The sequence below is a fragment of the Sabethes cyaneus genome, chromosome 3 (genome assembly GCF_943734655.1).
Source record: "Sabethes cyaneus chromosome 3, idSabCyanKW18_F2, whole genome shotgun sequence".
NCBI lineage: Eukaryota > Metazoa > Arthropoda > Insecta > Diptera > Culicidae > Sabethes > Sabethes cyaneus.
The window spans coordinates 91,494,869-91,517,084 of NC_071355.1; the positions used below are offsets into that span (position 1 = coordinate 91,494,869).

A 22,216-nucleotide genomic window follows, 5' to 3' on the forward strand; every position below is an offset into this window, starting at 1 on the left:
AGTCAACTGCGTTAATTGCGCCAATCTGAGTTGTGCTGATTTCAACGGATTAATTTTATCGGGACATCGATTTGAATCGAAAAAACTAACATCGATGTGACCGATTTTCCTGTAAGCTCACATCGAATCGAAACATCGGAAAATCGATGCTGGAACATCGATGTTTCGATTTATCGATGTGACATCGCCCATTACTACAATTAAGTCAAGACGGCGGCTGTTTCACGTCGTCTGAACGCAGTTCGCGGCAGCAAAACTTTGTGCTTTATTGAAGATACGATCAAAAATTGTCGATTACGCAGGAAATCCAAAATAGTTGTTTTCTTTTCAATTGTGATTAGTGCGTAGATTTTTTGCTGCCTGCGGTACGCGTACTTACAGTTAATTGCGACAAATCGACAAAATTAATGATCAGAAGTGCATAGCGAAGGTAGGTAGGAAGTTGCAAGTGGCAACCTACTTTGTGTGGCGGAATATATTTGCTGATTTTGTATTGTGTATTTTCATTGTAACAATATTCAATCGATGCAATAAACAATCCGTTTCCGATTTGGTAAATGTTTCGTTAATTTATCGTGGTATGCCTTTAAATATCTCTTGCAGATTTGGTTATCTATTAAATTGTACAGATTCATCACACATACACAGAAAAAATTACGTGTAAAAAATTTATGCTGAAAGCCTACAAAAATCGAATCACGCACACAGTTTGCTAAGAAGATAGCTTACTTTCTAGGACGACGGAACTAAAAGGATGCCTGATCACAGCGATTTAGACCGGCAGATTGAGCAGTTAAAACGTTGCGAAATCATCAAAGAAAATGAAGTGAAGGCTTTGTGTGCTAAGGCTCGCGAAATTCTAGTAGAAGAGGGTAACGTACAACGTGTAGATTCGCCAGTTACGGTAAGAGCTACTATTATCACAGGAATCATTAATCTTATACTTCAACAATCTGTGGTAGGTTTGTGGTGACATTCACGGACAGTTTTACGACCTTAAAGAACTGTTCAAAGTCGGAGGAGATGTGCCGGAAACCAATTACCTATTTATGGGAGATTTCGTCGATCGGGGCTATTACAGTGTCGAAACGTTTCTCTTGTTGTTGGCTCTAAAAGTTCGTTATCCCGATCGTATCACACTGATTCGCGGTAATCACGAGTCCCGTCAAATCACCCAGGTGTATGGATTCTATGACGAATGCCTCCGAAAATATGGTTCGGTGACGGTTTGGCGCTACTGCACGGAAATCTTCGACTACCTCTCGCTATCGGCTATTATCGATGGAAAAATATTCTGCGTGCACGGTGGCCTTTCGCCTTCCATACAGTATTTAGATCAGATTCGCTCGATCGACCGCAAACAGGAAGTCCCCCATGACGGACCGATGTGCGATCTGCTGTGGAGTGATCCGGAGGACACTCACGGTTGGGGAGTTTCGCCGCGCGGTGCTGGCTATTTGTTCGGTTCGGATGTGGTTTCACAGTTCAATGCGGCCAACGATATCGACATGATTTGCCGAGCTCATCAGCTCGTGATGGAAGGATACAAGTGGCACTTTAACGAGACAGTTCTAACCGTTTGGTCGGCACCAAACTATTGCTATCGGTGAGTCATTGTGTGCATGTTGCATTGTTAAGCTCAATTAGTTTAAGTCAACGTATAGTTTGAGTTTCTGTAAAGTCAATTTATGATTTCAAATAGGAAAATATGTTTTTTTGCTTGAAATGAAGCACAAAAACCATTCTCATTACGTTTAATGACTGCCTGCCAATTAACGAACGACAAACTGGCTTAGAAGCTTGCAAAAAAGTTATGTTTTGTCATATTCATTGGATCTCGTTTTGATACTTTTATAAAAATAGTTCGTTGTTTTGAAATTATTGGAAATTGGAAATAATTAAAATTGGAAAAAAATTAGTGCACGTTTGAAAGCACAATCTATTGCCACAGAATAGTTTGATGGATACTTGCTTTTAGTAAAATGAAGTAAAATTATGCCAGTTGACTGAATGCCTAGTGCACATTGTAAGTTTTGTTAACGGGAACTAGCGTCATTGACTTTTCGTCGGAGAGCCCAATTGCGGAAGCAGTTATTTGGTCCTAAAACGGGGTTCTGATTATAGAAATGTATTCTCTGCATTCTTGTCAATCTGAACACAGCGAATATATTTTCATGAACAGAATTTTTGTTTCAAACAAAAAAAACTGCTTTTGAAATTTGGAGAATCAATGGCAACTAATTTCACCTTAACATGTAAATTTTTCGCAGCTAACTAGTCCGATGGAGCAAATAAAGCGATTATAATCTATTTTGGGTTATTATTTTTGAAAAATTACTGCATAATAATCCAAAGTATTACATAACATAACGATAAGACAAGAAACTGACTTCTTCGACGGATACTTTCATCATCTTTCCTTACAAGACATCAGTTTTGAATATACTCTTACAAATCGCTCAAGGTAAGGGGATCGATGCACACTTTTCTAGTACGGTTATTTTCAGAACATCATATTGCTCTAGGTTTAGAAGGAATAATTAAAAAAACACTGGAACGGGGAAACTTTTCTTAAACAGAAATAACCAAAATCGCAAGAAATAAATGGCGTCATCCTTTTCTGGGGAACTAGGCGATCCCTCAGAAAACGAATGGAGAAATTTGACCTAGAAATTTTTCATTAATTTTCACTATTTCGCAATTGAAAAACATCATTTCAATAATTATCACGTAATTGCTTTTACATATTATATAAATCCATTAGTACGCAAACCATCAAAATCCGTCCAGAATTGGTTGAATTATTAATGTTCAAAATCATCCATTGACGATGCGCTGGCCTGAATCTAAATTTTGGACTGACTCCATGCGATAACCCGCCCAGTTAGTTCCGGGGTACGATGCTGGCCTAACAAGCCAGTCATGTATAGAGTCGTATGTTCGAAACTGGGCGGTGAAGCTGCAGAGTTTACAGGATCTTTGCCCTAACCCCGTAATTTGCTGGTACTCTTAACCGACTGCGAAATCTGTCGATAAATAAGGGTTAAGTTCTGAAGGACGTTATATCCATAGCTTTGCTTTGCCATGCGATAGGATGCAGTTCTACTAATTCTATGTTCTGGTCAACGTCACGCTTTAGCGGAATCGTGTGGCTTATTTTGCACCGCCAAGGTTGTTTCGCGATTATGCGTACAGGTTCTATTAGAAGATGAAACTTTGTAACAAACGACACGGTCTAACATTGTGCTAACTCTAAATTTTTAATAAAAAGTAGTTCGATTTGGAATAGGATAGAGCCATCTTTTTCAACGACTGGTATGTTACGCAAGGTGGAAATATGTTTTCAAGGAGAATTGAATGCGCGTCGTCGAAGCACCTAAAGCTTTGCTACTCCTCTGGAAGCTGAGTTGTTTAGTGGCACGAAAAATAGATTACCAGTAGACTACCCAAGCATCTCTGTGACTTCAATCTTGACGTGACGGTTTTCACATCCGTATCCATCCTTTTTCCACTCCCGGTATCAATGCCTTCAGTACTCCAAGTACGAAATGCATGACTTCACATCGTATGTTGCAGTAGTAAACAAAAGCAACCCACCTATCAAAACTTTCCAAATCCAAAGCTCTGGAATAAACCTGTGGTTTCCAAGCACCCCAGAACGCCGATATCCGGGCCAGGTTGTATACCAAGATAGAAGCAGAAGATGCCGCAACGATGAACAAACAGGACTCTCAAAATAGTGGAAAATGAGTTACCCGTAACGTCAATCAAAACTCAAAATCAGTAAAAACCTCTGAGCAAGGTTTACAAAGACCTCTGCTGGAACTGCGTCGATCTTCGCTATAATCATCCTTCCTACTCTCTTTTCATCATTCATACTTGAGCAAACTGCAGTCAACAAGAACATAAGGAAGCTTGTTGCTCCAGCTCTAAACTATCCACCGCGAAGTAAAACTTCAATACCAGGTGCGACAACAGATGGAAATTAGTTCCAGGTTATTTTTTTCTAAACAGTGTCCAGGACGGGATCCAACATGATTCTGTGTCCAACATCACTGTCATATCGGAACAGATATAGGACATCTTCGGCAGCTCAGCGACTCAAGCTACCGGCAAGTGACCAGTGATGGCCAAACCGCGGCCCGCTGGCCGCATGCGGCCCTTCATGATGATTCGTGCGGCCCGCGGACTGGTTTGAGGGATGGAGGACTTATGAATAATTTTTTGGGTGACATAGAGGTCACTCAGCGCAGTCGTAAACCTCGTGCATATTGTAGATCTGATTGCTTTCCTAAAAATCGGCTTTTACTGCCGCCTATGTTACATTTTGGTATGCGCAGAAATCGCCAGAGGTCATTGCGGCCCGCGGACTCATGGGTCGATCTGATTTGGCCCGCACCATGCCTATGCCTGGGCACCACTGTCTTAAACTTTTAACGAAATTCAGGGCAAAGTTCGCGATCTGCAACCAACGTCACTTTAGGAGGACGAACGAAACTTCATTACAGACAATCCCAACTTGAACGTTCTGGGCACTAAAGCGCAAGTCAAATTACGCCTGATGCACGTCGAGTTCAACGGCTTCAAAAAAACACTGTGATGGACTCCTGCTTGTCGACAACCGGGCAAGCTGAACGATATGTTGGAATGAGGAAAAGCTAAGTGAACACTGGACCATCTTAAAACACGCATCTCTTCTCTCCTTCTCGAATGACAGCCAATAAGAAGTCGATTCACTTGCAATGCAATCGCCAATAGACATGATAAGCAGAACAAGCGGTTTAATCAGCATCACAGATCATTACATCATTCGTTCCATCCGTCTAATTTAATATACACTGAAGTCACTTTTTACGCGGTTTGTTTTTTACGCGACTATTTTTACGCGAATTTCATAATTTACGCGGTTTTTTTACGCGAATTTCGGAATTTACGCGGTTTTTTAAATCGAATTTCGGGATTTACGCGGTTCTTTTACGCGATTTTGATTTACGCGGAACGTATCCTTCGCGTAAAAAGCAACCTGAGTGTATATTCAATATCATTACAATAGGACATCCTGATTAAAGGTTGTGGGAACGCCAGCAATTCTTCCAGTGGGTGCAGATGACGATGCCGCTACTGTGCATAAAAACGTCATTTCTGATTCTGAACATGGCCAGAATGATCAACTTAAATAGTTTTGACGGATAAATCGATTGCGGAAGAACAGCATGTTACTAGCACCGCGAGGGTACCCATTGCGCAACTGAAGACTTCTGTCTTGGTTGGCTTTTTCTAAGGGGAAGATGTGGCAGAGCAGGCCATAATGCTGCTTTGGTTTCCACCGGAAATTATTTCCTCTGTTGATTATGTCAGTGACCTTCGAGCAATAAGTACACACCTACGTTGCAGAATAGAAATGAAAGTTCGAACAACGTGACGATCAAGAAGTGATAACACAGCGACTTTCGATTTCATATTTCCAGAGGTTTTTGCATAGAAAGGAATAACAGCAATTATTAATTTATATATGGATAGATAAAATGATCAGCAATTTTATGGGGGAGTAAAAGAGCAATTTTATGGAGGGCGTAAAAGGGGGAGCTTCTATACAAATGAAATACAAATTTCCTCATAACTCGAAAACTAATCAAGCAAATGGAACCAAATTTGACATGTGGGGATTTTAAAAAGTAGGGTTTTTTCTATGGTGTACTGAGACCCCTTCTCCTACTAAGAGGGGGGGGGCTTCCATGCAAATGACTTACAAATTTTCTCATAAATCTCGAACCAATCAAGCAAATGGAATCACCTTTGTGGTAAGAAGATAAGGACTCTCATACAAATAAAACAAAAATTTTAACGTATGTGCAATATTTTCTGCTATGTAACAAGCGGAAAGCTGCGAAAGTAAACTAGTAAAACCTTCTTGGTACAAAAGACGGTGAATCTACGCCGCTAACTTACGTGCCTGTTGCCATTGATGTCAAAAGACGAATTCGAATGGCACGTCATATTTGCGATGAACGTGCTTTGGCTTTAATGTTTTATTTGTAACCAATGGCCCTTTTAAAGGCCACAAGCGAGTTAAAGTAAGATTATTGAAACATGTCAAGCTACGCATAATCATATTTAATACAAAAATCTGTGGACTGGTCATTCATTACTATTTCAACCTTAATGATGCACACATGTGAACAAAAGAAATCTCTATGTCTCAATGATTGCAGGCGTTGTACTTATGAACCCCCGTCCACGTATTTTCAAAGCCACTGTTGCATTCAATGAAGAATTGAATCTGAATATTTCGCTTTATTTATTTACTAGCTGACCCGATAAACTTCGTATTGCCACAAATTAAACTGTGTTGTACATAAATCGTGAATTTCGTGAATCTGAAATTTGTCAATCTTGAGTTTTGCAAGTTTCTGGGGAGTTCATCCCAAGTAACAATTTGGGTTTTATTACACTCTTATGATGGCATTTCAGACCAAAGTTGGTCTTGAAGACCACCATAAGAGTACAATAAAACTCACATTGTTGCTCGAGATGGGTGTTTTAATATACAAATTTTCTTCACAGTAAAGTAGAAAACAACTCCCCCATTGTTTAGCCTGATAAAATAAAGCAGATAGCATTTAAATATTCGTCATCATTACAAACCATTTCGCCGAATACCATTTTGCGGAACTCCAATTCTCGGTTGATCATAACGCGGAATATAGAGTTTCGCAGAATACCATTTCGCGAAAAACCTTACGTGGGATGTACCATTTCACGGAAAATCTTTTTGTAGGAAGTACCATTTCGCAAGCTGACCCAACTGACGGAAAGTAATAGAGGTCAGTAGATCTAGGCTGCCTGGAGCAGCCGGCGCTTCCGACGGCAGGTCGCCGGCAACACCCGCGGCCTGTGGCCGTCTCGCGCTGAATTATCTAATGTTACTATTGATAGTTTCTGGTGGTCTTGTTATTGATTAATGTTTTATGAAAGAGTCTAAAATTTCTCGAGTTCGATTAGTTTTTGAGTTACGCAAAAATTTCTGTTTTATTTGTATGAGAGTCCTTATCCCCCTACCAGAGGAGTGAGTAGTCTCAAACCATCATTAAAAAAAATTCTGCCTCCAAAACCCCTCACATGCCATATTTGGTTCCATTTGCTTGATTACTTCTCGAGTTATGAGGAAATATGGGAGCCCCCCCTCCTAAAAGGGATAGGGGTCCTAATTCATAGAAAAAATTCATGCCTCCAAAAACACCCTCATGCCAAATATGGTTTCATTTGATTAATTAGTTTTCGAGTTATGAGGAAATTTGTATTTCATTTGTATAGGAGCCCCCCCTCCTAAAGTGGGGAGGGGTCTCAATTCACCATAGAAAAAATTCTTGTCTCCAAAAAAACCACATGTAAAATTTAGTTCCATTTGCTTGATTAGTTCTCGAGTTATGCAGAAATTTGTGTTTCATTTGTATGGGAGCCCCCGCTCTTAGTGGGGGGAGGGGTCTCTAATCGTCACAAGAACCTTCCCTGGCCCCAAAAACCCCAATATGCAAATTTTCACGCCGATCGGTTCAGTAGTTTTCAATTCTATAAGGAACATTCGGGCAGACAGACAGAAATCCATTTTTATAGGTATAGATTTGTATGGGACTCTCCCTCTTAGTGGGGTGAGGGATCTCTAACCAGCATGAGAACCTTCCCTGGCACCAAAAACCCCTACATGCACATTTTCACTACGATCGGTTCAGTAGTTTTCGATTCTATAAGGAACATAGAGCAGACAGAAATCCATTTTTCCAGAACTTCCTTCATATAGCGCTTTAACCTCTGAATTGCTTTTCTTCCGCTGTTGCTGCAGCTGGCGCAGTTTTGCATCCAGTTCACTACGCATCGCTTGTTGCTCCTTGAAGAAAGCTTCTTCCTCTGCGATCGCCTTCTGTAACTGCTCTTTCTCCATGGCCAGCTCCATCTGTCGTTTCTCCCGCTCGAGCGCCAGCTTTTGCTCAGCTAGTTCCCGTTGTATCTCTAACCGTCGGCGATGTACAACCTTCTCCAGCTCCATCTTCTTCAACTGCATCTTTCTAACTTCTTCCATTTTCTCTAACTCCCGCTCTAAATCGACGAGTTCTGACGAAAGAATTATATCTTCCGGAGTCGAGCCAGATAATATCTTCGGACCATGCTTCTACTTCTTTTCACCATGCATGCTTCTTTCCACGGTCGTCTTCACCTCTTGCTTCTACTGTCTTTGCCTCACATTCTTTACAGCACCAAGAAATGTCTTTTACGTCAGCGGAGACTCCCACGCATTTGAAATGGAACCATTGAGAGCAGTTGTCACATCCCACCATACCAACGTCAGCATGATCCGGTGCGTTGCATATCACACAATTGTACACGGTCACCTCCGTTTCGTTAACTCCGGAAATACTCATTTTTAAGTTTGTTCGGATCGTGAGCGAACTAAAAATAAATTTAGAGCAGCCTTTTATTTTGCAGCTTAAAACTAAGATAAATTTTTATATAATAACTTTCATTATCAAATCGTAATCTTTCTTACATGAGTAGTTTTTTCACGATAAATCTTCTATCGAACACGACGTATAATTTTATTTCACCTGCTAATGTTAAACCTTCTGTTATACGTTTATTTGTTATGATCAATCAATTAGCTGTCTCTGAGTTCTACTATTACAACTTCAAGAACGATTAACTCCAAGTTGTCTCCTTATTAGCTTAGAAACTTCCGGCTCCTTACAGGTTACGGTGGCTGAATTTTCCAGCGGGGTGGTGTGGCTGTCAAACTACATACATTGTCCATGTCCCACTCATTGGTTTTGGTACTTTTGGTTCTGGTGCCTACTTAAAGGTTTATTCATTTTAAGACTACTGGAACTAATTAGAAAGCAGTTAAACACAGTCTTTTAACTATAATTCAACTAATATTAGCTGTTATTTTCGGTATACTGGCTGGTTCCAAGTTGTCGCCGTCCATGGATGTTTAGTCCGCAAAATTTTGACAATTTCACACCCCTGGAATTTTCTGCATAAAATTAGTTGAGATACATACAAATAAAACAGAAATTTTTGCGAAACTCAAAAACTAATCCAACTCGAGAAATTCGAGACTCTTCCATAAAACATTAATCAATAACAAGACCACAAAAACTATCTATAGTAACACTAGATCATTCAGGACGAGCCGGTCGCGAGTGTTGCCGGTGACCCGCCGTCGGAAGCGCCGCCCACTGGGGGGCTTGCAAAACTCGAGATAGTGACAAAGATCATCCGAGATTCATGATATCCCCATATCCCCCTACCACAGGGGTGAGAGGTCTCTAACTATCATAAAATAAATTCAAGACTCAAAAATCTCCTACATGCTAAATTTGGTTCCATTTGCTTGATTAGTACTCAAATTATAAGGAAATTTGTATTTCATTTGTATGGGAGCCCACCCTCTTAAAAGGGAAAGGGGTCGTAATACACCACAGAAAAAAAATTCTGCCATCTAAAACTCTCACATGCCAAATTTGGTTCCATTTGCTTGATTAGTTCTAAAGTTATGAGCAAATTTGTATTTCGTTTGAATGGGAGCCCCCCCCTCCTAAAAAGGTAAGAAGTCCTAATTCATAATGGGAAAAATGGTTGCCTCCAAAAACACCCACATGCCAAATATGGTTCCATTTGCTTGATTAGTTCTCGAATTATGAGGAAATTTGTATTTCATTTGTGTAGAAGCCCCCCCTCTTGAAGTGTGGAAGGATCCTAATTCACCGTAGAAAATATTTTTGCCTCCAAAAACCTCCACATGCCGAATTTGGTTCTATTTGCTTGATTAGTTCTCGAGTTATGGGGAAATTTGTATTTCATTTGTATTGGAGCCCCCTCTCCTAATGTGGGAAGATGTCCTAATTCATCACAGAAAAAATTCTTGCCTCCAAAAACACCTACACGCCAAATTTGGTTCCATTTGCTGGATTAGTTCTCGAGTTATGAGGAAATTTGTATTTCGTTTGTATAGGACCCCCCCTCCTAAAGTGGGGAGGGGTCCCAATTCATCATTGAAAAAAAATTGTCTCCAAAAACACACATATGCCAAATTTGGTTCAATTCGCTTGATTAGTTCTCGAGTTATGAGGAAATTTTTATTTCTTTTGTACAGGAGCCCCTCCTCTTAAAGTGGGGAGGGGTCCTAATTCACCATAGAAAATTTTCTTGCTCTCGAAAACCTTCACATGCCAAATTTGGTTGCATTTGCTTGATTAGTTCTCGAGTTATGAGGAAATTTGTATGGAAGCCCCCTCTCTTAAAGGGGAGAGGAGTTATAATTCCTCTTATAAAGAGGGGAGGGGTCTCAATTCACCATAGAATAAATTCTTGTCACCAAAAAAAACACCCACATGCCAAATGTTGTTCTATTTGCTTGATTAGTTCTCGAGTTAGGAGGAAATTTGTATTTCATTTGTACAGGAGCCCCCCCTCTTAGAGTGGGGAGGGGTCCTAATTCACCGTAGAAAATTTTCCTACCCTCGAAAATCTTCACATGCCAAATTTGGTTCCATTTGCTTGATTAGTTCTCGAGTTATGAGGAAATTTGTATGGAACCCCCCCTCTTAAAGGGGAGAGGAGTTACAATTCCCCTTATAAAGAGGGAGGGGTCTCAATTTACCATAGAATAAATTCTTGTCTCCAAAAACACACACATGCCAAATTTGGTTCCATTTGCTTGATTAGTTCTCGAGTTATGAGGAAATTGGTATTTCATTTGTACAAGAGCCCCCCCTCTTAAAGTGAGGAGGGGTCCTAATTCAACATAGAAAATTTTCTTGCCCTCGAAAACTTTCACATGCCAAATTTGGTTCCATTTGCTTGATTAGTTCTCGAGTTATGAGGAAATTTGTATGGAAACCCTCCCTCTTAAAGGGGAGAGGAGTTATAATTCCCCTTATAAAGAGGGGAGGGGTCTCAAATTACCCTAGAATAAATTCTTGTCACCGAAAACACCCACATGCCAAATTTGGTTCTATTTGCTTGATTAGTTCTCGAGTTATGCAGAAATTTGTGTTTCATTTGTATGGGAGCCCCCCCTCTTAGTGGGGGGAGGGGTCTCTAACCATCACTAAAACCTTTCCTGGCCCCAAAAACCTCTACATGCAAATTTTCACGCCGATTGGTTCAGTAGTTTTTGATTCTATAAGGAACACAGGACAGACAGACAGACAGACAGACAGACAGAAATCCTTCTTTATAGGTATAGATATATCTCTGTACTCTTAGAAAAGTAGGGTAAAATATCCTTCATTTGATCAAAACCGCTAGAGAAAGGTGCATGCTGTAAGCAAAGACCACACCGTTGGAATCTTCATAAAAATAGCTTTCTTTTGATATTAAAAGACAGATCCTAGCCCAGCGGCGTTTGGAGATATTGAGATAAAGGACTTTTTTGCAAAAAAAAATCCCCACTGCAGTGGGAAAAAACCATACCTGGTGAAGGCGGATATTTCCATCGGATTTGTCCAAGAGGCGGTCCAAGATTATTGAGGCGGTTCAAGTCAATCACTGTGTTTAACCCTACATACGACCATTAGTACTCTTGACAGCTGTCGTCCGAAGCAGAAATAATTACGCCATTCTTTGTGCTCGGGTCGCAAAATGTAGATGATTAAATCAGAATTGCTTAACGTATTATTTATTAATAAACTTAGTGTAGTCGTTAGTAAACCATTTATTTGCCTCATCTAACTACGCAAAAACGTGTCGGCCTTCACGTCTTCAAGCCCCGACAGGCACTGAACCGGAACGACAAACAAAACTCACGCCAGAAGGCTGTGCCGAGAGTGACTGACAAAGTCACAATGCGTCGTGATAAACTATCACTACGGCTCTTCAGTGGCGTTTCTCACAATGTTTGAAAGATTTGGCCAATGATTGCAGTGGGCATCAAATTATATATTTTTCCCTTAAAATAATATCTCATAAAAAAGTAACAAACAAAGCATTGACCTGAACATCAAATGGCTGTATTTTCATGACTTACCGCACATGTAAATCCAATTTAAAACGCATACAATCATCTCTTCTTCTTCAGGTGCGGCAATGTGGCGGCCATCCTGGAGCTCAACGAGAATTTGCAGCGAGACTTCACAATTTTCGAGGCAGCACCACAGGAAAGTCGTGGTATCCCGTCGAAGAAACCGCAGGCTGACTATTTCTTATAAAAGCTAGCCGCACGACTGATACCGGACCGATCCTGACCGGCCCAGGTTCGCCCTCGTGGGTTTTCCAGTTCTACGGTACGCTTCATATCGAGCTCTCATCCAGCCGTCATTATTTGGAAACTCCATGTCTTCAATGTCTTTGGTAATATTCTGTTCTCTTTAGCTTTCTTCAAATAGATTTTTAGTCTAGGTTTTAAATCTTTAAAATCCGCCTTTCTATTAGTTTTAATTAATCAGCTATTAAAGATCTATTTTAAGTTTTGTCCTTGTCGATTTTTGCAGAAGTTGAATACATCAGACTACACGAAGAAACCTGCTTCTTTTACATATGTTAGTAGTAAAACTTATATACTCAATAAATGTCACAGTTTAGGAGTGAGGATGTTAAGTATGAAAATGAAAAACGATGCTTTTGCTTTATCGATTTGGATTCCTATTCATGTGATTGAGTTCAAAATTGAAGGACGCAGATGAAACAGTATAATCCGAAGGCAAAATTGGTAAATTACTCATCAACATTAGGAAAACAAAGATGATAAATCCAACTTTGCGCAATAAATAAAGTACATTGTGCGTAAGAATTACAACGTCTACTATTTATACAAATATGAGAAACTGTATTATATTTAAGTGCAGTAAGCATATGAACAGATACAAATACGTTTTCTTTTGCTGTTGAATGTCCACACATAATTCATTCTGACTCCCAATCAGGCCTGTCGTGCATCGTTAAGCAGTAAAATTCACGAAAAATGGATGATAGTTTTTATCCTTGTTTTCCACAATTCAAAGAGAAGTACCCGCCAACACAAGAACCAACTCTTATTTTTCGTAAATTCATGGCTGATTGTAACTTTTAGAATTTTGTCGAACAACGCAATGTGTGTCGCTCAGGTAATTCATTTGATTTATGAAATCATCCGGTCTAGAGCGCCATAATTCATCAAAGCTCCGATGTGCCTGACAGAGACCAACAACATATTCCAAACAGAAAACATGGTCATCGGATTGTCGCATGAGAAACTCGATGCCAATGGAAAGTACTACCTACTACAAACAGCTGAACGAATCGAACAAACACATTTGATATAGGTATCTACATCTACACACTCAAGACCGTGTGCAAATCCGAGACCCAACGGTGACGAAAACGTACAGATTCAATAGCAACTACTATTACTGATGATACTTTTATTATTAGCGTTAGAAAAAAACTTGTACGAATAAACACGGAAATGCGTACATATTCGATAGTTTATAGTATAAAGTGATACACAATAAAAGAAAACTTATGATAAAACATATTTTATATTTCTGAAGATGACACATCGGCCATCGGTTCATATTGCCGAAAAAGATCTTTCCCGAATTAAGGGTGCATACGAGTTTTAACAACATGTTCTTTTGACTCACTTGGAATATTTTTTCTACTCGATAATGCGCAAGCAAGCACGGTTTTGGCATTACCTTCCGAAGGAATTTGGTCTTTTCCTTTTCGACAGACTTACTTACTGTTACTTTTACAGCACAGTTGCTGTACAAGTAGCGGTAATAGTTAATATTTGGAATTCACCTAAACACTTTCAGACATATATTCGTAAAATGTTAATTTTTCGATACAATCAATAAAATAATTGATTTTTCCAAATAAAAGTAGACGGTCCACTCCACCTGGAAAATCAACTCGTGGTAGAACGAAATAGATTCGTCGGAATACACAATCATAAGACTGTTAGTGAAAATGACTAGTCTGGGATGACAAGTTGAGAACGTTTTCGTTTGCATCGGCAATCAAGTTACATTACGCTTCAAATTTATGCATCAGTGCAAGAGATGTTCTTTTGATAATGTCGATTAAAGTCTCATGTAAAAATACAGACGTTCCGCACGCTACGCAATTATAGAAATAATTTTAAAACAGTAATTCATTTATTCTAGTAAAGCAAGTTATTACGTTATTTACAAGACAGCATCTTTTTTTGTCAACAGCTTATTTAATAAACATTTTTTCCATAAGTTCCCCGCACCGCGCGGCAATCTTCAGATCAGCTGCGGGATCGCCACGCGTACTGCCAATATTGACAATCGCTACCGGTATCCCGAGCTCTTTGGCCTGCAGTACGATACGATAGCCAGAGAACACCGTCAGACTAGAACCTAGCACCAGTATTGCATCCGATTGGAGAATCATGCGCACCACGCGCTCGATTCGTGGCATCGGAACGTTGTCGCCAAAAAAGACGATTTCCGGTTTGAGGTATCCACCGCATTCCGGACAAGCCGGTATCTTAAAATTGTCAACGTACTCTTGCGGGAGCTCGACGTCGCCGTCCGGTCGTATCATCGTTGACTTGTCCTCCATGTGCGGGTTCATTTGATCTAGAATTTGCTGAAACTCATGTCGAGGTATTTGGTAGTTGCAACCGTTACCAGTTTTGCCAACACACACGACTGTGTATCCGCTACCATGCAATTCTACTACACTTTTCGATCCTGCCTTGGTGTGTAGTTTGTCTACATTTTGTGTCACAATGCCCGATATACGTTGCTCCCGTTCTAGTCGGGCTAATGTGTAGTGAGTCACGTTTGGAGCAACCGAGGAGAAGCGTGGCCACCCCACGTAGTTGCGCGCCCAGTAGCGCTTTTGCACCGCTTCCGATTTGATGAAATCTCCATGCTGAATTGGCTTGTGATTTGAACGCGCATATAAGCCTACTCCCTCGGAGCGATAGTCGGGAATACCTTTGTAAAGGGAGCCGGTGAGCTTGAAGCGACTACTTAGCAAGTGATTCTATTATTCACCTGATTCTGTTGATATACCCGCGCCAGTCAGGACCAACGTGTTCGGCTTATCCTCAAGAAATTTTTCTAATCGTTTGCGGTCACTTTCTAGAGCTGGTTCATGGGCAGGAACGAACATTGAAGTAGAACTAAAACGTCGAAAAGCACCGACATAACTTTGCGCTAAATTACAGCTAAAACGCATTTTTGAACAAAAACACAGTATTTCAAACAGCTTGTATTGCAAATTGCATCAAAAACGCGAAATGCAAAAATCTTGCAAACAGTTTACAAGCAAAATGCTAGCAGCGAGCTGTCAAATATTTATGTCAACTTATTGCAAGTGTCAATCCCAATAAATTGACATGAATAATTGACGGCTCACTGCTGGAATTTTGCTTGCAAAATGTTTGCAAGTTTCTTGCATTTCGCGTTTTTGATGCAATTTGCAATATAATTTCTCGGATTTGGAGTTCCAATTATATTGCTAATCGTTCTGATTATATGGCAATGTTTACATATGAACTAGAGTGACTATATACAGAGTGGCGCCAAGTCATCCCAAATGTATGCAATGCGGTTTATCCTAGGTTTCTCTTTCTCTTTCCTTCATACGCGTTGGATAGGTTGTTTGCTCGATTGGAATGACACTGACAGATAATTATCATTCCAATTTTGACATTGTCGCCACTCTGTATATAGCACCCCGCTGTCACAAATGTCATTCCCATACATTTTTCGTGTAGCCAACATCTCATCTAGCCCACAACAAACTTTGCCTCGGACAAAATGTATTTGTGAGTAGCCCGCTCTAACTTCAGCCTCGGATGATGTATTGGTAAGCTCCCGAACAAAGTTACTTTTTTGCTTTTTTTCTTTTTGTGTCGGACGTGTAGGAAGCGTAAAAAGATGTTAGCTACTTCTTTACCCTTCAGTTTCATACGCCTGGTATATAGTCACTCTAATATGAACTTGCGTGCTTGGTACTCCACTCTCAAATATTTTCAACTCAAATTGGCTTAAATTTTTCTTATCTTCTTTTTCATTTTGCTCTGTCTTTTTTCGAGTTGTTCCCTTTTTTCGAGCACATTTTTTCTCGGTTTTCGAACAGTTGCGGATACTTTCGAAAATTACACACTAAGTTTAAACAACTGATCTCGGTAAAATTTTACTACACTGAGGCTAATTTCCGTATTACCTTTTATGTGTGAAACTCAGGGGCTTGCGATGGGTGCCATGTTTTTGTTGCCAACATCTCAGCACATCTCGACAAGGTTGGCAGCAAATCTACCTGTCAGACGGGCGCTATTTCTTGCATTTCTTGAAATAGCGCCCTTCGTTAAGTCGACTGTCAAACACCGTTCGTTAAGATAGGGATAGCACCCCGCTGGTGAAACTACATATTTTTTTGCAATTTGATCTGACAAATAACATACATAAAAATCATTTGTATCACTATGAATTACATTGGTGGCCCCTTAAAAGTAGGTACAAGAGCACATAATTTTCGACTATCCAGCTTTTTACGCGCTGTAATGGCGGACGCTATAAATTGTGTTCGTAATATGCGAATAATCTTTTTAACAACTCTGCATACATCAAATCTGGCACTCTTCTCTTGCAACAGTACCGTACTCTTTCTTTCGTTTACGTCAAAGAAGGAAAGCAAAAATGTGCGAAATGTAAACAAGACTACAGCAAAGATTCATTAATTGGTGGTTCGTTAATTGGGCGGTTCGTTAATTGGGTGTTCGCTAATTGGGCTAAGTGACAACTTGAATGTCAAAATTGTATGGAATTTTCGAGTTTAGAAATTTCTAAGGCTGGAGTGCAGTTGTGGCCCAATTAACGAATTCAGGCTGTATTGCTCTCCTTCTCTTGCATAAACGAAAGAAAGAGCAACATTGCCGTACAGGAGAAGAGTGCCCAGTTTTGATGGATGTAGAGTTGTCAAAAAGATTGTTTGCATATCACGAACACAATTTATAGCGTCCGCTATTATAGCGCGTAAAAAGCTGGATAGAAGCGTAGCGTGAAGACTGCACTGCAAGTGGTACTAGTGTGTTTTCCTAGTTTGAGGCATGTCATTGAAACGATGCTTTGTTAGAAAATTTGTTCGAAGTGTTACGTCTGTTAGTCTGTGGATTCAAGATCTCCGAAAATTCAGTAAAACCGGTAAAACCACAGAGAAAAAAAACTAAGAAGTTGTCAAAATGCACGCCCTTTCTTGGTAAAAAGTGGCGACAGACCCCACGACAGACGACAGAAAACCAGGCAAATTGGCATCCCTGATTTTTGATCTCTGAAACTGAATCCAGCTTTCCACGAGCGATAATGGCGGATATTGAGCACATGAGGGCACAATCTTTTAACATTCATTGGAGGAGCGTCGAGTTCGCCCTGACGGAGTTACTATGGATACATTCATGATTGTTTGTTGTTCGAGTGTAAAAATGTAAACATTGTTTAATTTTGCAGATCAGCTGAAGTGGAACTGGTAGATACGCCTAACAAGTTGTCGTTGTGACTTAATATTTTTTGAAACGGTGGTTCTACAATTGATGACGAGATGGTAGGGGAAAGAGTGGAAAGATGACAGGAGTGGAAAGGTGACATGAGTGGAAACAAATATCAGTAACTTCGTAGTCGTGAATATGATCTTGATTCGCATTTCTAGACCTCTCAAGTTATGTATTTTGACAGTGAATCTTGACATTTCAGCCCAACTAGCGAACTCTCAACTAACGAACAGCTTAATTAACGAACCATCGTATTACCCAAGTTTTAGGTAAATCTGACCTACTTACCGGTAGACTCATTTCAGAGTGTAGGTACACAATATTAACATGTCACCCATGTTTTATGTTCTTTGAGCAGGCTTTTGCGCTAACTTTTCGATAACGGTCGTTAGCCATATTAAAGCAGAGGTGCCAAATGCGCAGTACGTATAACGTTACAGTTTGTCAAACAGGTCATACATCCGTAGACATTTTGTGTTTTTTCCGCGTGGCGTGACGATTTCAAATTTCAATTCTAAATTTCTGAAACCTTTGTTCTCATATCGAGGACGGTGGTGGTTTCCCAAATTTTTGCACTAAAACCGGCGAGTAATTTATTCGTCGACTGCTGTTTTATAGATTTTATATCGAAATCGTCTGGCACCTCTGATTTTGTGCAAGGTAAGAATTTAGCTGCTAGCACTAGCATAAACGTCAAATCTTTTCTTTGCATCGCGTTTCCATTTTGAGCATCATCCATAGCTAAGCGTCGAAATTTTTTCCAGTTTTCGTTGTTCAACGAGCATAAGCGTAATTGGTGTCTTGCTGTGTACGGATAATAGCCTCTGGACATGGCAGCGCAGGGAATAGAACTAACTGATCACACTTGCCGGCTGTGTCTGGCCAACGATCAGGAAATCAGCCCGATGATGGACGCATTGAGTCAGGAGGAGTTGAAAAATGTCATCGAGGGTTTGTTGAAAATTCAGGTGACTGGTAAATGTTTTCCGATATTTTTGTCATACTGGAACGTTTTTATTCTTATTGTAGCTCACGGCTTGTGGACCATTTCAAAATGCCTGTTCAAACTGTGTGGTTAAGGTGCGGTTAATTGAGAATATTCGCAGTGAGTTCGACGGAAGCAACAAGATTTTTGATGTTATGTGGACGTAAGTAGTGTAAACAGGGTAGGACTAAGGTTTTTTTCGTGATGGTGATTTTCCGTCTAGTTATTTATTTTATTGATGCAATTTAACTAAAACTTGTTAAATTATAAAACACTGAAACTTTAACAACTTCACCCAAAATATCTCTTCTATTTTCAATTAGGCAATATAAACGAATTCATTATCCGGAGCCAATGCCTATACTCAAAAAAGGAAGGCCAAGACTGGAGAAAAACATCCCACCCTCTCAGCCACAACCACAACCGCAAAAAATAACGGCGGCTTACATCATTGACGGAATGGTGATTGAGAACACGGAGATAGAGTATGTTCAGGACGAAGGGGCCGACTTTTTCATCAAAAGCGAAGCGGGAACTGTGGCGGACGATATCATAAAGCAAGAAGGCGAGGATGGAGAATCCATTGACGAAAGCATCCCTGTCGACGAAGATCATCAGGATACCATTGATGAAACAGTAGAGGAAGAGTACGTATATGAGGAAGTCCCCATGATTGAGGATAACCGTATGCAGGAAGAATATTTGACGGATGAGACACCAAAGGATGTTGTTAGAAAAGATGACTTCGAGGATGAGAAAGAAGCTCTTAAGAATGCTTTCATACAAGAAGATGCAGGATATTATGACAAAACCATTCCCTGTTGTTATATTTGCTTAGATAGGTTTGATTGTCCTACAGAGGTGGTAACACATTTGAATGAAGCCCATGCAGAAATGCTGCCTTTCCATTGCGATAAATGTTTGGGATATTTTGACACGCTAGAAGAGGTCAACAAGCATTACATATCGCACGTTTATGAATTCGTTTGTCTCTACTGTCCACGACGGTATTGTTCCGAGCAGTATCTGGCCAATCATAATCTTGTTTGTAAAGATTTCAAATGCAACCTATGCGATGATACTTTCGAACTCCAAAGTCATCTCAAATTGCATTTGAGGCAAGCTCATGGCTCAGCATTGAAACATAATGGACGCAAGAAAAATATTTGTAACACATGCGGAAAGGCATTCTTGCATGCTTGTAATCTGTCGCGTCATTTGAAGAATAAACGCTGCGGTAGAAACAGTACACAACAGGTCCAGGTCAAGAAACGAAAAATCAAGCCCGACCCGGATGCACCAATCGATGAAGATGTTGACGATGAAAGGGAGTTTAAAATTCGTCCTCCTTTGACTTGTCAAGTGTGCAGTAAGAAGTTGGACAGCAACAGCAGCTTAGCACGACACATTGAAAAGGAGCACCAGGATTTCAACATACCACTGTTTTCGTGTAATATTTGTCCGAAGAAATTTACAACATTTGAAAAGTGTACTCGCCATCGTGCATTTCATAAGAAATCTAACAAAACCCCATTGCCACTTAAGAAAGATCCTTCAGAAAATGTTTGCAAAATTTGCAACAAACAGTTCCGTTTAGATCATATGTTATTGAAGCATCTTGCGGAAATCCATCAATTGACGCTGGAACTTTTCCATTGTGATCAGTGTGGCAAAAAGTTCTCCACTGAGCCGAAATTGCGCAAGCATCAGTACAACACCCATAGGGAGAATAAGAATCTCTATGTGTGTTCTCATTGTGGACAAAAATTCGAGAAAAAATTAACTCTAAAGGATCACGAAACGAAACATTTGAACGCCCCAGCCTATCAGTGCGACATTTGTCTGAAAACGTTCATCCACAAGCATAGCCTCGATCGACACGCTTTGGTGCATTCGGACGAGAAGAACTTTGAGTGCGAATTCTGTCACAAGCAGTTCAAGAGAAACACCACCCTCGTCATACATAGACGAATCCATACCGGTGAAAAGCCGTACGAATGTGTGCCCTGTGGCCAGAGATTTATCGATTCCAGCACTTTGATTAAGCACAGGCAGCGAATGCACCCGAAGTCAGAATAATGAAATGCGTAATGGAGTAATTAAACGTAGTAGTGCGCTTAAACAGTAAGTAACATACCGAAATAAACATTTTGTTCTACTTGATAATCTTTTTTAGCTTTCAATAAAATGGTTAATTTTAAAGTTGTGCTATTTCGTGTTTATATTAGGAGAAATGACCCTGTTAAAACAGGTTACAATTTATTTCAAGATAGTGAATCACAAATGAGTGGGTCAGAAGGAAAGAGGTGTAAGTGACAAAAAGTGAATTTCGAGAAAATCAGCTCCAAAGTTAATTTCATCTAGAAAATGTGTCAGGTCAAATAATACAAAACTAATGACGCCCTATGGTTGTGTTAACATTTCTTCATTAAATTCTATTGAAATCTTGGAAAAGCACTTTGATTTTCGGAAATTATAAAATTATTTTGAAGTTTTTATTTGCACTTACACCCCTTTCCTTCTAAGTTATGCACTTGTATCCCTTTCATTCCAAGCGATTATAAGGAATTACTACTTAGAGTGAAAAAGGTACAAGTGCATATCTTGGAATCATATTACAATCATCTTCATTGAAAGGTAGGTTAGCGGGCAGGCGGTAGCAATTCAGGATTTTCTCGCTACGTGGTGTTAGTGCATATGTAATATTCTTGTATAGTCTGTATCTTACGCTACTGTCTATTTAGAAAGTGGGAATCTTCGGGAAGGTTATTCAAATGACTGTCATCTCGGAGATGGTACTGAAAATAGTTCAGAATATTCGCATTCGTTTGGCGCAGAGGAGTTCCAGATAAGCTAGTCCATCTAATCGAGGCGTTCCAGTGCAAGGCGTTGGACAATGGCGTCTTGTTCGACCTTATAAAGTTTGCTGTTTGTGTGAGACACAGAGCCCGACAACGTCACCTTCAATTGCATAGCGTCACTCAACAATGAAGCAGTGAAACTTCGGTTTCGACAGAAGCAGCACCGCTTCAGTTTCAAACAGGCTTCAGTCAGCGTCAGCGAAACGGGTTTAACTTCATCATGACTATCGGTTTCAACTTTTCATTTGTACTTTTCTATCAAATATTCAGAAGGCCTGCAACTTTGAATGCAAATGAATTGAATTTGAGTATCATTTCCTACAATGCAACGCATATAAAAGTTGAGCTAGTCAATGTCGACAAATTGTGCCTGACTTTCTACCGTCGCCAATTGAAACAGCCACCAACTTCAACTGAAGTTTGCTTGAAACGTTCTGTTCAACAAATGAAGCAAGTCACTTCATGTATGAAGCGAAGGTAAGAGAAAGTCAGTTTCATTTATTTGTTTCGACGATGCCGGGCCCTGGTGGGACAGGGTTGCATTTTATCACCGCTGCTGTTTCTCATCATTGTGGATAAGATATTAGTTGGAGCGGTTGACGGTAGACTACATCGAGGAATGCCTTGGAATCCTCTAACGATGGAGCAACGAAATGACTTGGACCTAGCCGATGACATTGTCTTGCTCGTATAACGCGGAAATGATATGCAGATAAAGTTAGATGACACATCCGAGAGCTCCCAGACAACCTGTGAGTCCGTCAATATAGCAAAAACTAACACACCTATTCTGGCTGGTAAACGGCTGAATAATGCGTACCGTCGGTACCTTTTGGACGTGTAGGCATAAAATAGAACCTACAGTGG

At 40.1% G+C, this 22,216-nt stretch overlaps 3 protein-coding genes across 4 annotated transcripts; 2 read left to right on the forward strand and 1 right to left on the reverse strand.

Moving 5' to 3' along the window:
* Nucleotides 1-230: 230 nt before the first annotated feature.
* On the forward strand, nt 231-13,469 carry LOC128744615 (serine/threonine-protein phosphatase 4 catalytic subunit). The gene is made up of 4 exons (XM_053841752.1): nt 231-430; nt 604-904; nt 963-1,606; nt 12,074-13,469. The coding sequence occupies exons 2-4, from the start codon at nt 755-757 to the stop codon at nt 12,201-12,203; spliced, it is 924 nt and encodes a 307-aa protein (XP_053697727.1). The 5' UTR covers nt 231-430; nt 604-754; the 3' UTR covers nt 12,204-13,469.
* A 682-nt stretch (nt 13,470-14,151) lies between these two features.
* On the reverse strand, nt 14,152-15,267 carry LOC128742937 (NAD-dependent protein deacylase Sirt4). Its single transcript, XM_053839436.1, has 2 exons — nt 15,006-15,267; nt 14,152-14,945 (listed from the first exon to the last, which is right to left on the reverse strand). The coding sequence occupies exons 1-2, from the start codon at nt 15,187-15,189 to the stop codon at nt 14,194-14,196; spliced, it is 936 nt and encodes a 311-aa protein (XP_053695411.1). The 5' UTR covers nt 15,190-15,267; the 3' UTR covers nt 14,152-14,193.
* Nucleotides 15,268-15,795: 528 nt separating this feature from the next.
* LOC128742735 (zinc finger protein ZFP2-like) lies at nt 15,796-20,642 on the forward strand. Of its 2 annotated transcripts, none has more exons than XM_053839184.1 (4): nt 15,796-15,822; nt 18,268-18,471; nt 18,533-18,651; nt 18,812-20,642. In XM_053839184.1, exons 2-4 carry the CDS (start codon nt 18,334-18,336, stop codon nt 20,565-20,567), a joined length of 2,013 nt encoding a protein of 670 aa, XP_053695159.1. In that variant the 5' UTR covers nt 15,796-15,822; nt 18,268-18,333; the 3' UTR covers nt 20,568-20,642. The 2 variants fall into 2 exon arrangements, with proteins under 2 accessions (XP_053695159.1, XP_053695158.1); XM_053839183.1 differs by lacking the exon at nt 15,796-15,822 and adding an exon at nt 18,057-18,163.
* The last annotated feature ends 1,574 nt before the right edge of the window (nt 20,643-22,216 follow it).

What these genes read in the sequence shown, in the direction of transcription:
- LOC128744615 (XM_053841752.1), top strand. Translation starts at nt 755, where the DNA reads ATGCCTGATCACAGCGATTTAGACCGGCAGATTGAGCAGTTAAAACGT. An exon ending in GTGTAGATTCGCCAGTTACG is followed by an intron (nt 905 to 962) that starts GTAAGAGCTACT and finishes AATCTGTGGTAG; the next exon opens with GTTTGTGGTGACATTCACGG. An exon ending in GCACCAAACTATTGCTATCG is followed by an intron (nt 1,607 to 12,073) that starts GTGAGTCATTGT and finishes CTTCTTCTTCAG; the next exon opens with GTGCGGCAATGTGGCGGCCA.
- LOC128742937 (XM_053839436.1), bottom strand. Translation starts at nt 15,189, where the DNA reads ATGCGTTTTAGCTGTAATTTAGCGCAAAGTTATGTCGGTGCTTTTCGA. An exon ending in GGGTATATCAACAGAATCAG is followed by an intron (nt 14,946 to 15,005) that starts GTGAATAATAGA and finishes CCCTTTACAAAG; the next exon opens with GTATTCCCGACTATCGCTCC.
- LOC128742735 (XM_053839184.1), top strand. Translation starts at nt 18,334, where the DNA reads ATGGCAGCGCAGGGAATAGAACTAACTGATCACACTTGCCGGCTGTGT. An exon ending in AGGGTTTGTTGAAAATTCAG is followed by an intron (nt 18,472 to 18,532) that starts GTGACTGGTAAA and finishes TTCTTATTGTAG; the next exon opens with CTCACGGCTTGTGGACCATT. An exon ending in ATTTTTGATGTTATGTGGAC is followed by an intron (nt 18,652 to 18,811) that starts GTAAGTAGTGTA and finishes ATTTTCAATTAG; the next exon opens with GCAATATAAACGAATTCATT.